Source organism: Drosophila rhopaloa, unplaced genomic scaffold (genome assembly GCF_018152115.1).
Source record: "Drosophila rhopaloa isolate 14029-0021.01 unplaced genomic scaffold, ASM1815211v1 contig_2, whole genome shotgun sequence".
Classification (NCBI taxonomy): Eukaryota; Metazoa; Arthropoda; class Insecta; order Diptera; family Drosophilidae; genus Drosophila; species Drosophila rhopaloa.
The window spans coordinates 25,120,513-25,138,239 of record NW_025335083.1 but is presented as its reverse complement, the minus strand read 5'-3'; the positions used below and the strand labels follow the sequence as shown (position 1 = coordinate 25,138,239).

The following is a 17,727-nucleotide window of genomic DNA, read 5'->3' as shown; positions in this document are numbered from 1 at the left end:
TTGAATGCAGATTTTTAGAGAATCTTATCACGAGTCTTTAGAGGTATGCCACTTAGGAATCGGATTAAGTTTGGTAAAGTTATGGACTCTCGAAGTCACATTTTTGGTCACTCTATTACAAGACATCGGAAAATTGGAAAAAACTAACATGAAAATGGGTCAAAAATTTGATCATCGTTAAATTGAAAATTTCGAATGCAGATTTTTAGAGAATCTAATCACGAGTCTTTAGAGGTATGCCACTTTGGAATCGGTTTAAATTTGGTAAAGTTATACTCTGGAAATTAGAAAATAAATTCTATATTTTTGACATATCAAAATGATCGCTATAAATATAACACATAACTATTTATTCTTTTTAGGTGTGTACGCATTGATGTAAAACAATTCCATGACAAAAGGGCATGTTTCCCCCAAGTTTTATTAATTTTATTTGATGTCGTGCGTGGGACATGTGCTGAAATTTGATTTGATTTGACACTTGGTAGTGGCATTTAGCGCTACTTCTACGGTGCCAACAACTACCCATATGTATATACGAATATATATGAGTGTGCCTCCAGTTATTAAGGACTTCCTGTTCGTCCGATTGCCGACCAGTTTGTCGCGACAACAGATTCATTTAGCGGCCACTGCAGTTCAATTTAACACCCGCCGACACAAACAATCCCCAAGCTCCCCCGTAGATTTCATTAATTTATGTCTTTGTGTTTTCAATTTTTATTTCAATAGAATTTTAATTGGTTTCTGTTTTCATCGCTTAGTTCGGTGTCTAAATGTACAATAATATATAAATTAAATAGTGCTTAGTTCTTTGCCTGCAGCGCTTAAGTATCGTTAAACATATTACATTCATATATCGTAGATATGTGACAACAAGTTACCAATTCTGAAACACTCGTCTGGAAAAGCCTTTGCAGAGGTTTTTTAATCTGGTTTATTTGTATTTCATTTTCAAGATTCTATAGATCAAGTCTTAATAGGTTTTCTGGCTAATGACGGACATTGATTTGATTGAAAATAATATAACTAACAATCGTTTTTAACTTAAAAATTTTAAGTAATTTTGATTAAGATCTTACAGTATTTCGAATCATGAAAAACAAATTTTTTCTTCATCAATTGAACCCTCTTATTTTCTTGAAGTAAAAATGGCTGTTTTGTAATATTTGGCATTAGTTTATATTCGCTCATAAATCTAAAGCTTTTTGCTTACCAATCAGTTAATATTTCGCCAACTCTGCAAAGGTTTCTTTTAAATTCGGTTAACCGAATATGTTTATGTTCTTTAGCTCCTGGTTTGATTTTCTTATTTTCGCCCCCTTTTTCATCTATTTACAAGCGTCTAGCGCCTCAGTCGCGGCTATATCTATGTACAGTGAATACTTATAAGCTAGAGAAGGTGCTCCCTCCATCTTCCCAGAATCTTCAGCTGTTGCGGGACACCACGGTGACGGGTTTGATGAGGGGCTGTGGCGAGGGTCCCGGGGAGTCCCCGCCCCCCTGAAGGTGACTGGGCGGCGAGAGGGGCGGCTGGGCCACCAGGTGGGCGTGGTGGGGCGGCGGTTGTGACGCCGAAGCCGCCGCCACCGAAAGTTGCCGCTGATGAGCGGCTAGAGCGGCGGCTGCCGCATGTTGATGCAACAGCTGTTGATACTGCAATCGCTGGTAGAGTTCGCTGCTCGTGGGTGGTGCCACAAAGGGGGGCGGAGGTCCGGGGGGTCCCGGAGGTCCAGGCAGGCCCGGTAGTCCCGCCCCCTGGTGCGGCGGTATACCCGGATGTCCGGGTCCACTTTTCGGGGCAAAGGGATTGTAGCGCTGGTACATGCTGGCCAGCAAACTTGGCGCCGTCGGTGGATAGGTGAGAAATTGGCCAAACTGGGGATAGGCGGCCAGTCCTGGGAACATGGGTCCTATCAGGGATCGCTTGAAGGCCGCCAACCTTGAGCGAGAGGCAGCCGTCGTCCTCCTCCTCAACTTCCCCGTCGATCCTCCAATGAAGACATCCTCCGCCGAGGGATCCAACATCCAGTAGTTACCCTTCCCAGGATCATCGTAGTGTCGAGGCACCTTCACAAAGCACTTATTCAGGCTAAGATTGTGCCTTATGGAGTTCTGCCAGCCCTGTTTGTTGTCCCTGTAGTAGGGATGATTGGTCATGATGTACTCATAGATCCCATTCAGGGTTAGACGCTTCTCCTGACTTTGGCGAATGGCCATCATGATCAGGGCATTGTAGCTATAGGGCGGTTTCTCATTACCCTTTTTATCCTTGACGGGCTTGCCATCAGTGGATTTGTTCTCCGCATCGCCATCGGTGGTCTCACCATCACATTCTATGTCCTCCTCCACGAACTCCTCGTCGACTTCCTCCGGATCGCTTTCGTTGGGATTCACAGCTGGTGCCGGTGACATGGAGGTCACATCCAGATCCGATTCGGGATCACTTTCCGCCTCCTGATCCTCGGAACCCCAGGTGGTGGCATTCAGATTATTGTTATTATGATTGGGAGGAAACTTCGCCGGGGGTTTCTTCTCTACTTCCTCCTCCTCGTCGTCATCGTGATGCTCCAAAGTCTCGGGTAGAATGGCATTAATGGAGAAACTGGATTTCAGATGGGGCGTCCTGGCCATTTTGATCAGATTGGTGAGATTCAGGCCGACGGGATGGGGATTTTGGAGCGGATGATGGTGGGTGGTGGGCGGCAGTGGGTGGTGGTGGTGCTGAAAGTGGTGACTGTGGGCGCTGATCTCGCTGGACGGCAGACCTTCCTCGATCTTCACCATGTTGTGCAGTTCAGATGATTTAACAGCTCAACATTGCCTTTAAAGTTAATTTTGGTTTTATTTTGATTTATACAGCCTTTTACATAAATATTAAGATCTTATGGTTTTTTGTTTGTAATGCTTTTCTTATAAAACTTCCACAATATTTTTTTTAAATTTTATTAGGTATTGTCAAACAAAGTTCTTCCAATCTATTCGTTTTTGTCTTTAGAATACCAATATATCGTTATTAAGGCTATTCAATTGAGCCATTCTTTAAAGGAATTTGTTAGAAAATCTTTGAATGATTTGTAAATATTTATTGTGTTGCTAATCGTTTGTTTTTAATAGTATTCTGTATTTATTTTCGTTATTTTGGAGTTTCCAATTCACTAGATTTTCAAATTGGCTGTTTCGTTCAGTTCATTCGTTTTACGTTCAGTTTTACCGACGCTCGACGATAATACACAGCCCACAAATATACACGATTTCACGTCCGTTGCTCTGGGGCTTTCAGTGTAGACTAAAAACGAGAATTCCCAATAATTCCCAATCGCAGTCGGTCCGGTTTTTTTTTGTTGAGCAGGGTCTTCAGAGGTGTTATCGGGGGTGGTTCTCAAACCGACCAATCAGCGCTGTGGAACGAATTATAAGTTGTCCCTGTCCAACGCACTCAAATTACGTACTCTCTTTCCCGCTCAGATTTATTTTTCCCATTCGTTTAGCTAATTGCCGCCGACATGAAACACGAAAAACGCCGACGCCACGCACACAAATAAACAAAAACTCGGGAACATGTATAGACCTATATGGTACATCCCATGCCATATAGAGTGGGTCACCCTTTTCCGGATTGTGGGTTGCGTTTTGATACGCTAGGTATTTTTCGTATACTTATTATTCTTTATTATTATTCCCCCTTGCTCTTTTATATCGGCAGCTGCCGTCGTTTCGTTGTTGGTGTTAATGTATTTCTTGTTTTTACACACAGTTGCCATTATTAATTGTATCCCGGACCGTTGTTGTTGTTATCGTTTCAGTTGCCGTTTGCCCCCGTTAATTTTTCGGCGAGTTTGCAAACTTATGGATGGCGAAAGGGGGTTGCGAGTCAGTTAGATATGGACAGAGATTTGTGTTTTCAGGATTGGGATTTGTATACCCGTAGAGTAACATTAAGATGATTCGGTACAATAGCCCGATTTTGTGGGAGGGAGTTCATCATTTCATTTCTAGGTAGTACATTTTAACAGATGTTACCAATTGTAATCAATTGGCATTGATTTTTATGACCGGTTAGGATTTTAAATAATAAACTTTTCTTCTCTTTAAGCAGTTAGAAATGATAGAACCCCAAAAAGGAGGTAGTTATAAATACATATTTAAATCGCAAAGTTAAATTAAAATGCCATATTTCCTCAAGGAGAAACTTTTCAACTACCAAGCAAATCAAAAACGATCTGACAATTAAATGTAATTTGGAGCAATCAATTTCCCCGAAGGAATTTTCCAGAACGCCTGCAAAAGTGGAATAGCAGCTGCTGGCATTCGCATGAGCCACGAAACACATGCCACATGACCGGCCAACAAAGACCCCATGGCTAAGACCTATATGGTTACCCCTCTCTAGTCGAAATCATTGCTGTAATCATAATAATTGTTTTCACAAATTGGGGGCGTGCACTCGTCGGCCCTGCGATTGGATCCAAAAACACACACGACTGCAAGGAGGGGGAAAACATGTTTTACCTGAACGAAAACCATAAAAAAAGCCGAAGACCAAGACGACGACGCCATGTTTGTATCCGTATCTGGTTTTGGGTGTATCTGTATCTTTGTGTGTGCTTGGCCACAACTTATTGGATAACCGAGTGGAGACATGCGCTCTCTTCGATGGAGAATGGGGAATTCTCCAAGCGGAAAACACAAGCCCCCCTTTTTGTTACTCTCCGGTCAATACAAAATGGCGCCCAACAGTATTCAATTGATTTTTCGTAGCCCCATTGTTTTCTAAGTATTTCAATTAAATTATTTATCATTGTATTTTCTGCGTTGGGTAATTGTTTTGGCTGCTTTGCATTCAATTGTGACGGGGTTTCGAACTAAATGGATGGGCAACTCTGGGCTATTATTAAATAATGGGGGATACCACTGCATGATAATTATGGGTCCTCTTTGAAATTGTATGTTTGCTCTAAATACATAATAGAGATATTGCAAGAAGGGAAGACACTTAATAATATTTTATTAATTATGTTATTATATTTGGAATAACTTAGGAGGGGATAAATTTGAAAAGTGAAATGAGGGTGGTATTCAGTATTGGTTATTTATTCCAAAGGAACATTTTAAATTGAGTAAATAAATTATTTTGTGATGAGCCAACATAGAAAATTACATTGATAGTTTCATTGTATAAGTAATACAAAAATATTCGTTTAACAGATAATGCACTGATCTTTGTAAAATTAACAAGAGAGAACGCTATAGTCGGGTGCCCCGACTATCAGATACCCGTTACTCAGGCAAAGGGAGTGCGAGGGAGATGGAGATAGAAACTTTGATCACGCATAACTTTTTAACGAATGGTCCGATTTGAAAAATTTATTCAACATTTCGATAGGTACTGATAAACACAATAAAACTGCATTTTTACTTTTCCGAAATATTTAAATTTTTAAAATCGTATATAAGCGATTGTGGGCGTTAAAGGGGGCGTGGCACCAATTTGAAACAAACTTGCGCTGCGTAGGAACTTCTAAAATCTACATGCAAAATGCCAATCTTCTAGCTTTTATAGTTTCCGAGATCTCAGCGTTCATACGGACAGACAGACAGACAGTCGGACAGACAGACGGACAGACGGACAGACGGACATGGCTAGATCGACTCGGCTAGTGATCCTGATCAAGAATATATATACTTTATAGGGTCGGAAACGCTTCCTTCTAGCTGTTACATACTTTTGCACGAATACAATATACCCTTTTACTCTACGAGTAACGGGTATAAAAATGATATACTTCCAATGTTTAACTTAACTCAAACGATCAATCATCCCACTCCTGTTGATTAACCAAATAAATAAAAATCTGTGTTTACTTTGCGATTCATCTTACCGATTTCCCGCTCAAAATTTCAGAAGCAAAATAAGCAGAAAAATCCTTTTCGAAAATATTCAAAATATCAACAATTCAAAACAAACAAACCGACCAGAGAACCGACTTAGAACTTCCCGACAATCGGGAGTCCGGAAACTACAGAGCGTAATTACCCCGGACAAACAAAAACCCATGAAAAACGGCCACCGAAAAAAAACCAACTTGTCATTGATTAAAACGCTGAAAAGGAGACAGATTTCCGCGCTACTGGAGGGATTTATATTTCAGGATTTCGGATTTATACACACCCGTTCGGAGTTAGGGGCGAGAGTACTTTACTAATCAGCCAGATTTATAGCAGGCATTTAGTTTTGTTCCAGCTCGAGGTTTTTGATATTTTGGCAGAAATGAATCCGCGACGCTTAACCCTTTAGACAAAATTCGGTGGTGCTCAACCCGTTCTCGGCCGTAAAGTTGCCACGCCCCGTGGAAAAACGCCTACGCGCATGTCCTTCCGGGTATATATGCCTTATTTTGATAGACTCAATGGCAGTTTAACCGCAGGATTAGCTTGTTTGTCCAACGGATCAGCGCGGTCCATGCAAACAAGGCTCTAAATCGTAGGATACTACTACCTGCGGAATCGGGGTTTCTGAAGGGGTTAAGGGTCGAGATGAGGATCGGGTCGAGAGGATTGGCTTTAAAGGATGGCCCGTCGCTTCCGCTGTTTATATGGTCTGTTTACATGGTCGCAGTCAGCAATGGGAATCCTACAATGTCCTACCTACGCCCAAACACCATTCCAGCTACCGTTTCGAAAGAGTTAAGCAAGGATTAGATCGATCCAGGTTCGGAACGAGGACTTAGCTTAGCGCGTATTAATCTCATTTCGTGGACCTCAAGCTGTGTCCTCCTCGAAGGCCTTGCTCCTCCCTAATCGCCGTCGCTTAGCCATGCAAATATTTTCAATTTGGCCTTTGGCTTGATTAAGGAAAACGGGTTAAACCCTCCCGCTAACATCTGATTTCGATTAAAGCGTCTTAAATAGTTACAAATGAAATAATAATAATGATTTGTTAAAGAACATGACTAAATAATAAATATCAGCTTTTAAAAAAGTTTAAAAATTAACCTTAGGTAATCTCAATTTCAAAATATATTGTATTAAACTTATTCAGCCTTAAGATACATCAAACTTTCTTGACTTTTAACCTGCTATACTTTTCTTAAACTCGGTTACCGAAAAATGTTACACATTTCAGAATATAGTTCCCTGAGTAAAAAAGAGTTTTCCTCTCGCTTTTCGTTCTGAGCCGTTTTCAAGGGGATTTACCCGGCGGGGAAAGGAAACTGACAAATTGGCCAAATTTTGTTGAAATCACGTTCACGGGTCTTTGGACAGTTCCGGGATTCGGACACACTTGTTACGTCTGTTGTTGTTGCTGTTATCGTGTGCTTCGTTTTGCAAATAAACAGCCAAATGAGTGTCCTAGAGGTTGCCTTGAGTACGGCGAAGGGTGAAATCCGTGGGGGGAGGGGGTTCCTTTTTGGGGGTTGCTCCATGGACCAATGGTCCATGCTGCGAGAGCATATGGTTTGCCAAAACAGCGGGGTGATGAGCCGGAAACCAGGATTTAGAAAAAGGAAACTTTCAGCTTCGGTGGTTGATAAGTGCGCTATAGCAGGGGATTCGATTTGAAAGTCTATTCGAAGATGATTATCATCTGAGATCATCTGAGAATGGAGTGTTGCCATATGGTAGAGTGAAAGATGAAATAAGAAGATTGCCTGACCAAACTGAACACCAAACACTAATGTAGACAATGTTTGACAGGTTTTAAAATTTGCTCTAGTGTTAAGCCTTATAACATTTTATAAATATTTGTAAACAAAACTTGATCCAGCTGAAAAATTGATATGATGGTATTACTCAAAAACAACAGAATACATAACCCCCTTGCAAATTAAAGCATAAAACTATAGATTAGAAAATAGCTATTTAAATTTGGTCAACTACAGTATTTTCTTGTCTGAATGAATTTAAAAATGTATATGCTTTGATCACGTAGCGCACCAAGTTGGTCGACAAACCCTCAAAAAAAGCCCAAAGCTCACCCCTTCCCAACGGCTAACACTTGATAATTGTTGACAATGTGTTATAAACTGATTTACACGCATTTTACGAAAAAAGAGAAACACTGCCAAAACTCACGCAGCGCCAACACCAACAACAAATAACATTAACAACCCACAAACGCTGACAAAAACGAGGCGACGGCAACGCGACACTCGTCAGCAACATCGTTAAGGGCAACCGAAACACCAGCACCACTACACTGAGAAAAAATATATATAGATTAAAAAAAAACATCAGTAACCCTAATCCTAAATGTTTTTATTAAACGCTTTATAAAATAAAACAAAAACAAATTCACTATTGGGGCATAATTTTTAAATTATTAAAATCTTTCAATTATATTCTGAAATTAATAGAAAATAATTCCATCTTTATACTCAAACTACTGTTTGGAAAAATTTACTAAAATATCCAATTTATTTGAATACAAATTTTATGTTTCTATTATATATTTAATTTTATTTTTATTCGAACATTTAATTAGATGTTACAAATACTCCATGTTAAAAACTCGGTGTGTCCAAATAATAATTGTTATATAAAATGACGAAGTTTCTTGCAGTGCAGCTACACGAAGAGCAACGGCAGCAACCGCTTAGATGTCATCGTTAGCGCTGGTGGAAAGGTCAGTGGGAGGGGTGGTGTGGCAGGGGGCGGTGTGTGTGGGGTGGGGAAAAGTCGCGTGTGCCACGCGAGGGTGGCACACTCACTCACACACATGTAACTTCCAAATCGAGGGGACCCGAACCCGATCGTAATGTGGATGTGGCATGGTGTTATATGGCGTATTGCGATGTGGTGCCCTGTGATGTGTGTTAATGAACTGCGTAACAATTAACGACAGCAACAACAAGCGTCAACAAGCGACCGCAGATAAAATAAAAATAACTTTTTTTAATAGCCGAAGCTTAGAATACCCTTCGAATATTTGTTTTTTCGCGACAAAGAATAATTTTTGAACTACAAGGAAAATTGAGTAGACTATTAATATCTCTAAGTTTCTTACCTTATGAACATTGTGCAATTATTTTATTCATTTTGAAACACTAAGTTAAAATATTAGTAAAATCATAGTATTTTATAATAATATTTTGAAGCTTTAATTAATCTATAAATTACCAGGTACTTTAGTTATATATTGTAAAATCGTTTTTTAAGTGATAAATAAAACAATTTCACCTATTCCTTCCTCGATTTAATATACCCCCATGCAAGGGTATAAAAAGTCACTGGTCACGAGTGAGTCTTGAACATCTGATCTCAAAACTTGCGGGTACTTTTGCGGATTTATTGCTACACATGATCGGTCAGAGTGCTTAGAAGTTGTTTGATGGCCTGATTATGCTGGTGCTTCCTCAGCTTCCTCAGAAACATCGGTCAGTTCACAATAGTTCGGTGGTTCAGTCGATCGACTTCTGGGGAACTAGAGCTCTCCTCCCCGATCTAAATCAATTTAATTGAGGTCCGAGTTGTGGCCCTTGGCCTGGCTTAATTTGTTGATTGTGCGCCGAGTGGCGTTGTGTTTTCTGTGCCCCATTGAAACCATTAGCAGTTTATATCAGTGTGAAATCTGAGGCAGTGTGAGTAGGGATTCCATCAGCCAGATCTCCAGAGAAGTCAGGGTTAGGAAGCAATTAGCTAACGTGGGTGGAGAGGGCCTGAAATCAAAATCAGTGGGATATGAAAAAGGGATCCCAATATGTTTATACAGGAGAAAAGACCAGGCTTGAAATTTCAGATTAGGATTATGAAACGTCTTTATTTTAAATTAAATTATTCCAAAGAAACTTCTGCAGAAGTCAGTTTCTCTTATTTTTAATAGAGACTTAAAACTACTTTGTCAGTTCTAGGAAATTCAAATTCTTTCTGCAGTCGGAAGCCAATTGAAATCAGCAATAGGCAAAATATAACAATCGGATCTTAGGCCTAAGAAACTTTAATTGTTTGCAGAGCTTTTTAAGGAACCTATATTACCGATTTTCATAACTAAATATTGTTATCAACAATTTCATAAGCTTAACTCAAGATATCTTTCTCGCAGAACCCCAAGACATCTGCACTCGCAGTTTAGAGGCCAATTCCGCTGTTCAAGTGAAAGATTGAAAGGTTCAGATCCCAACTTATCATGCAAGCTGTCTGTCCTCCGTATCTCGGCATCTTCGGCACAGATGGACACCAACATCCCCAGGCAGAAGTAAATCGAGAGCCAACTTAACCCCCAACCGGAATGAACTCACTTCCGTTCGATCCATGTGGGGGATTTCTTAGCAGCAAGTAGTGTTAACTGGACGGGTCGAGTGTTCAAGTGCAATTCCTAATTACTCATTCATAATTTCTGCTTAATTGTGAGCGTATTCCTCTTACACAATTGAAAGAACTACGCATCGTACTAGGTTCATTCATACATTCATTTATTTATTGCTTCTGCGAAGGGGAAGAGAACTGGCGGCGTAAATTAACTTAATTGAAATTCGGGTCAACAGAGAGGCCAAGATAATGAAAGAAACTAATTAAGGAGCACTACCGAACTGCCCACATATATTTGCCGTTGATTGTTACTTTGCGCATTTGTCGCTCAAATATTTTCAAATATTTTCCCATTCGCTGTGTTTGTATTGCCATTATTTGATTATTGGGTGAGTGTACGCGGCCCATGGGTTAACAATTATTGTATTAATAAATATTTGAATGCGCTGCCCTCATCTGATCCCATCAGCCTTTTATAGTGGAGTAGCCGGCCACATCAGTTTCAATTAAAAACACATTTTGTGGTCACTGTGTGGTCGCCACTAGATTCTCCATGGGTTGGGTTCGATTCGAGCTTGGGTTCTGCATAGTTTGCACTAGGTGACACACCCAGTACTTGAGGGGCTTCCATATATATATATGATGTGGGTATATACTTGCAGTCACCGATGGGTGGTGAAAGGGGTCCGTGGTGGACTCTTGTGGTGGCTCATCTAACTGGATTTAAAACCAATCGATAATGTCAATATTTTTCATACTGCTGTTGTAAACTACTTAGTGTCAACTAACTGGGTTAACAAATGTCGAGGTTCTCATCACTGATTCAATTACCCAATCAAGGTGTTGCAATACTTTTGGGGAACTATAATTTGGTTATAACAATCTTATTTGTCATTTGTCAATTTAACAAATTAAATTTTAACAAATAAATTATTCATTTTAATACCAATTTAATATCACTTAATCATCATGTTCAAAAAGGTCATACAATTTTCAACACCTTGTCAACCACCTCTTTCAAAAAGATCTCTACAAAGAAAAGTTTCCAGGCCAAGACAACTCCTATCTTCAATATCTGCTCTATTCAACTCAGAAAAAAAGTATATAATGAAAAGAAAGAATAACTTATCCCTTGCAACCGAAAACCCGTATGAAAAAACCACCGCTGATCTTAAGCCTTTGCACAAACAAAGCGTCTAAGCAACTAACCGATTATGTATAAAATATTTATGAAATAGATCCGTTCGAGAAACTAAGCCGATGGGTTTGAATCATTAGAGCGGAGAAGGAGCACCCAGTGGCAGTCTAAATGGACAAAAAGTGTAACAAACGGCACACGCATCCTGGATTCCAAATATCCCGTGTGCCAGGATGCGAATCCCGAAGATGCATGCTGGGTAATCAGGCCTCGGCATCTGCTGGTCGAGCCTTTCCTGTATATAGTACATCCCAAGGATCCGAAGGACCCACAAGGTTGCTCTTTCGACACCGTAATCCCCGCACTTAACCCGGGTAATAAGATAAGTAAGGCAGATCCGAGGTTTCGCTTTGCTTCTGCTTGTTATCTTTGTAAATTGCATGTCGAGCACTTAAGCCAATAGAAAGGAGACTTGGTTAAGACTTTTATATTTTCTACTTTCCTTTTGCTCGAGCGCGTGCTACTCGCTTTATTCGCATACCAATATTCCCATTCGGCTTACCCGCTGCCCAATTCTATTCTAAAGTGATATGTAGTTTAAGGAACCCCGAGACCCTCGGACTGATTTAGCGACTTAGAGCTCGGAGCTAGTCCCGGGCTTAGGTAAGTGGATTTCTGAATTCAATCCGAATCCAGGGCACATGCGATGTGTTAAGTATATAATGCGCTCATCCGATCTATTTCAATAACAAACCAGACCAACTTAAGCCGGGGCAGCCCAATAAAACAATGCCACCAGCAAATTGTTCTATTCGACTGATCTGCGGATTGAGCACAACAGTTCAGTGCAAAACCATCGACAGAAATATGGTATATATATGGCAACGGAATATGGGCAAAATATTTGAATCGATGGCTTAAGGCGTGGGCCAAAAACGATTTAACTCTTGCACTGACCTAAGCTGAGCATAAGCCCCAAATATGTACATACACGACGTGGAATCGGAGATGGTTCTCTGTTGAGAAATGCTTCTTTAGGAGCTGCTCAAATGAGCAGAGGGCTCATATTTAATAAACAATGCAAGGGTTTAGGCCAGCAATATTTAATCCTCACAATAAAAATCTCAGCTGCAAATGGCACAGTTTGCATTTAAAAGAATATAAATACAATCTTAGAACACGCTTGTACTTACCGATCCCGAATAATTTATTTAAGACTCTAAGAATAAATAAAGAAATAATAAAATATATATTACTATTTTTAAAAATCCTGATTATTGTGGGATAAAGGAAAGTTATTGATTGTTTTTAGTTTTTCTGAAATACAATTTTAAAATCAAAAAGATAATCTTAAAGAAATTGCATTTGTACTACATTACTACCAAGATAATCTAGTTTTTAGAGAATTATAGATGTACATATATATGGGACATTGACAATTATGATTATTGAAGAAACGTCATTAGCTTCTATTTAAATAATATCTTAATTATCCAACTAAGTCTAGCCATTTTATTACATATACATTAAGTAACCTGATTCGACTAATAGTTGATAAGTTATTGCACAACTTTCAACCAAACCCATCCCCTGCCCCTTTCATCCGATTTCCAGCTGACACCTTATAAAACTGCCAGCTAATCGTTTCAATAACATGATTTACCAGCACACACACAATAATTTACAATTATTGAATCGAAGAAAAATGGACACACAAAATATGATAATTGCTACCGATCGTCTCTCGCCGGAGATAAAATGTGGAAGGCAGATGAGGAGGGTGAGGAGATTAATCTAGTAACGATGATATTAATTATCATTTCGTTTACAAATCGCCTTTGAAAGAGCGAGAGAGAAAAGAGTGAAAAGCGGAGTATTTATGATATCGTCGGGGCTTGTTATTCGAATTTTTCCCTGTCAATCGATTTGGATGGGGAAAGGGGGAAAACTTGTTGATTCTGATGATGCTCCCTTTTTCTCACATCTTTTACTCCAACGCGCACTTAAGCCACGCACACAAACACATGTCAAGTGATCAAAGAATCAGAAGCCGCCGCACCAAGTGAAATTTTCGAAAATGAAGACATCCACTGAGAACCCGAAAACACACAGTTTGAGAAATTTCAAAAACAACGCCCAAGTCGGTGCCCTTTTTACTATTTCTTTCCACAATGTCCCTAACGTTCTCATCTTTCAAATTGAGGCCTCAGCAAGTCCCGAGTTTTACACTGAGAAAAATGTTTAAAAAAAATCTACGCAGTTGGACTTGATAAAATAAACTTTAAAATTACTGTTAATATTCAGAAACTTTTTGTACTTTATACGAGATTTCTTAAGTTTCGTAAGGCATGTTATTTAATTGACTATATTGTTTTCCAGTGGTTTTTATTTCTGTTATCAATATCATATCATATAGTTTTGAAGATCTCTCTTGACCGATTTTCTGTCTAAAGCAATAGGTTTAATATTAAAATGTCCCAGATAAAATGTATTTTTATATATACAGGTATATATTTACTATTTTTCCCGGTGTAGCGCACATATTAGTTGAAAAATTGTATAACAAAAGTTAAGAAAAATTGCCTGCGACTGGGCGGAGGAACCGGGGAGCGAAGTGTGCTCGCTGGACAGAGACGTAGACAATGGCCTGGCTGGGGTTCCGGGGACTATGGGATATCATATCGGATCGGATCGGTTCGGATCGTACCTGCGGTGCCCAGCACATCCAGCACAGCTGGAGTTGTCACTGGGCATGTAAAGAGCCAAACAAAATCGAGTCAATGGGTGATGGCTCATTTTGAACCTCATCCTCTCGCATTTTTCTGCCTTTTTTCGGGAATCATTTTCATGTTTGCCGCTCTGGCTAGCAAACAACTAATTAAGTCATCAGGATGAAAGCAAGTCGGTAAAGGAAGCTGGGTAAATATTTACGGGATGTGACTGTGAGCTGGACAGCAGCTGGCGGTCAACAGAAAGAAGCTGCTGGGTTTTTGGAGAAAGACAGTAAAGTAGAGAGAAATGTTGAAAGTAGTTAAAATAAGACATTTAAATAAATTAAAAATATTTATTATAATATTATTATTGGGAGTAATAATATTTTAAGATATCAATACTTTGATCCATCATATTTGTATCTATATTTGAATACCCTGTCCAAATACTTATCAGTATTAATTTGCTGAAAAAGTTTGTTCTGAAATGAGTTCAAAAAATAAGAAAGCCGGCTTACAAATTTTCTTTTAAATGTGTTTTTTATTTTATATTTTTTTTTGATATTTCTTTGATATTTGTTCTTAATTACATATGTACAAAAAGTATTGGGCGAACTACAAGGGCCCTCGACTGGCAAGAAGTGGCCTCAATTTAGGACCGAAAGTCATGAAGACTCAGTGCTCCTTCCTTGCTGTAACTGTCGACTTTCCAGGTCGACTTGGAGGACACGGTGAAGAAGCGAAGCGGTCAATGCGGTGATGACCAGAAGAATTTGCTAAATTGCAGCATTTAGACGTCACGTGTTTTTCGAGGGGAATAAAGCAGGAGCTTCTATCTCCTGGCTCTTCCCCAAAACGACCCTTGTCCCTGGGTTTCTGTTGATCCAAAGCGCTGGGCTTGGTTTTGCGCCGGCTCCCAAGATTTAGCTGGATGGGAACTTGCCAAAGAACTGCATGCGCTGGAACAACTCGGCGTTCAGTTGTGGTGGATAGCCCTGCATCTGGGCGGGATGTGGCGACTGGTGGTGGTGGTTCTGCGGCGCCTGGTACTGCATCTGCTGATAGGCGGCCTGGTAGGCGGCGGGATTCATGCGCTGGTACAGGGCGGCGGCGGCAGCAGCGGCGGCGGCAGCGGCTCCGGCGAACGGAACACCTGGATATCCATAACCAGGAGCAGGAGCTCCATAGGGGGAGCCACCCATCATGGGCGAGAAGATGGCCTGACGATAGGCGGCCAGTCGAGTGCGGCTGGCACCCGGATTCTTCCTCCTCAACTTGCCGGTGGTCTCGCCAATGAACACCTCCTCGGCCGAGGGGTCCAGGATCCAGTAGTTGCCCTTGCCGGGATCGTCGTAGCTCCGTGGGATCTTGGTGAAGCACTTGTTCAGGCTGAGATTGTGGCGAATCGAGTTCTGCCAGCCCCGCTTGTTGGCCTTGAAGTAGGGGAATCGGTTGATCAAATACTGGTAAATCCCGTTCAAAGTCAGCCGCTGTTCGGGGCTATCCTGGATGGCCATCATGATGAGGGCATTGTAGCTGTAGGGCGGCTTCTTGGTATCGCTGCCGTTGCTCAGCTTCTGCTTCTTGCTGGGATTGCCATCCTCGCTCTCCTGGTCCTCGTCCAGCTGGTCCTCCAGCTCGTCATCGAACTCCACATCGAGTTTATCGTTGTTCTGCGACGAAAGACTTTCGGCGGCACTGCTCATTGGAGTGCTGGTCCTGCTGGGGCTATCGAAATCCTCCGAGGCGGAGAGTTCGCCATCGGAATTGGAGTACGGATGAACGTACTGGTGGTGATGATGATGCTGCACCGGTTCGGTTTTGATGGCTGGTTGCGTTGGGTTGGGTTTCTTGGCCAGAATGGCATCGATGGAGAAGTTGCTCTTGAATTCCATTTCACTTTTCACCATTGTTTTTTTTCGGTTGTACAAGTTTTGTATCTTTGGTTTCTGATTCTCACACACGACTTGAGATCGCTTGAGATGTTTGCGCTTGAGATGGTAGCTCTGAACTGATTCTCTACAGCCCCGGATCGGACTATTTATAGTCCAACCCCCGGTCGCCCGAACGAAGTCTACACGAAGAGAGCCCACAGGCCGAAAGAGACGGGTAGCACAGCACGAACTGGGCGTGCGAAAGAGAGGGGTGGTTGGGCAGTTAGGTAGCTCAGACTCCGCCCTCCATTTTGTGACCATTTTGTTCCACTCGCCTTCCACAGAAAGTATGTTGTATATATGGAAAGCGGACTTTGTTTGGGAACTTGTGGATGTTTATTTGCAGTCTTTTGCTGCTTCGGCGTCAAAATATCCATTACATCCAATCCAAACAGGGTCGGTCTTTGGGGTTGCTCTCAGTGCGTCTCGCTTCCGCTCGCTGTTTTGACTATTAATTGCACTAACAAGCGGCAATAAAAACAAAAACACCAAGTCCAGAGAATCGCAATTTAATCAGGATGTTTATAATTTGATAATTATGTTTGATTAGGGAAATAGGAGCTGTCGAAAAAGTGGGCCATTTCTAATCACTTCAATGAAGATGGCCATTATTATTGGCCTTCTAGTTTTGAATAGCCAAGAAATCCTTGAGACAATCTAAAAGAAATGGCAATCAAATTATATAAGTACTTTGAAATAGTGAATTTTTAAATTATAAATTTATTTGGTAAAAAATTAAATCATGTATTAATAGATAGGAGAATAAGTTCAGAGATGTTGATTAAGGGTTGATAATAAATTTTCAAAAAACATATTTAATAGAACGAAATACCAAATCCTTAGACTAGGTGTAATTTAAATGAAATTGTAAAATAATAATTTCTATAATTTCCATTTGTGCTCAAGAAATAATCTTGTTGTATTATATATGGGATTGTATATTTTATCCACTTATAATTTAACAATGTATTCTGCGAATTAGTTTTCCAGCAATCTGAGAGACTCCTTGAGTTGCTCCTAATCCCGCCCAAACTAGATCAAGGGTCGCTTTTGTAGCCCGGGGATTATCTGCCTGGGCTTACGGAACGATTTTCAACAGCTCAATGGAGCTCAGGATTCAGGACTCAGGACTCAGGTAATCCGAAGGGGTTAAACCTTCAAGCGGCGGGATTTGTTCCCGTTTCGCGACAGATTTGCGAATTAGTTCTGGGCGCGCTTCGCCAGAATCAATGTGGATCTCTGGCGATCCTTTTGGAGATTAATAGATTTGGAAAATGCATCCTGACAAATATTTGAGTTCAGACTTAGAGTTAAGTTTAAAGTTGGTGGGCACAGAGTTATGTTGTGTTTTGGTGATTTGTAAGGGAGTCAAAGCAAAGTCCAGCGGCCGGAAAGTTCTTATAAAATTGTAATTCAGTTAGTTATTAATTACAAATATTGAAAGCAAGTTATTTTTAGAATAATTAATAGATAAAATGTTATTTGCAAGCCGAACTCTGTATAAAGGGAACAAGTTCCAATGCAGAGAATTCTTTCCCAAATTAGTTGCAACATAAAAAGATTATTATCTAACAATTTGTATTTAGTTTTTGGAAATATGCTTAGAGGATATCTTTTTTATTAACCATTTTTAGATAGTTGCCGCATTGACAATTATAAGTAAGGCCTGACATATGTATTTCATATGGAATAACAT

The 17,727-nt window shown here is 40.4% G+C and overlaps 2 protein-coding genes across 2 annotated transcripts; both read right to left on the bottom strand.

Annotated features, from left to right (window-relative positions):
* Positions 1-710: 710 nt before the first annotated feature.
* Positions 711-3,277, bottom strand: LOC108045985 (fork head domain transcription factor slp2). The gene has a single exon (XM_017125498.2). It carries the CDS (start codon positions 2,785-2,787, stop codon positions 1,429-1,431), a length of 1,359 nt encoding a protein of 452 aa, XP_016980987.1. The 5' UTR covers positions 2,788-3,277; the 3' UTR covers positions 711-1,428.
* Positions 3,278-14,608: 11,331 nt separating this feature from the next.
* On the bottom strand, positions 14,609-16,089 carry LOC108045975 (fork head domain transcription factor slp1). The gene has a single exon (XM_017125484.2). It carries the CDS (start codon positions 16,005-16,007, stop codon positions 15,021-15,023), a length of 987 nt encoding a protein of 328 aa, XP_016980973.1. The 5' UTR covers positions 16,008-16,089; the 3' UTR covers positions 14,609-15,020.
* Between the last annotated feature and the right edge of the window lie 1,638 nt (positions 16,090-17,727).

What these genes read in the sequence shown, in the direction of transcription:
- LOC108045985 (XM_017125498.2), bottom strand. Translation starts at nt 2,787, where the DNA reads ATGGTGAAGATCGAGGAAGGTCTGCCGTCCAGCGAGATCAGCGCCCAC.
- LOC108045975 (XM_017125484.2), bottom strand. Translation starts at nt 16,007, where the DNA reads ATGGTGAAAAGTGAAATGGAATTCAAGAGCAACTTCTCCATCGATGCC.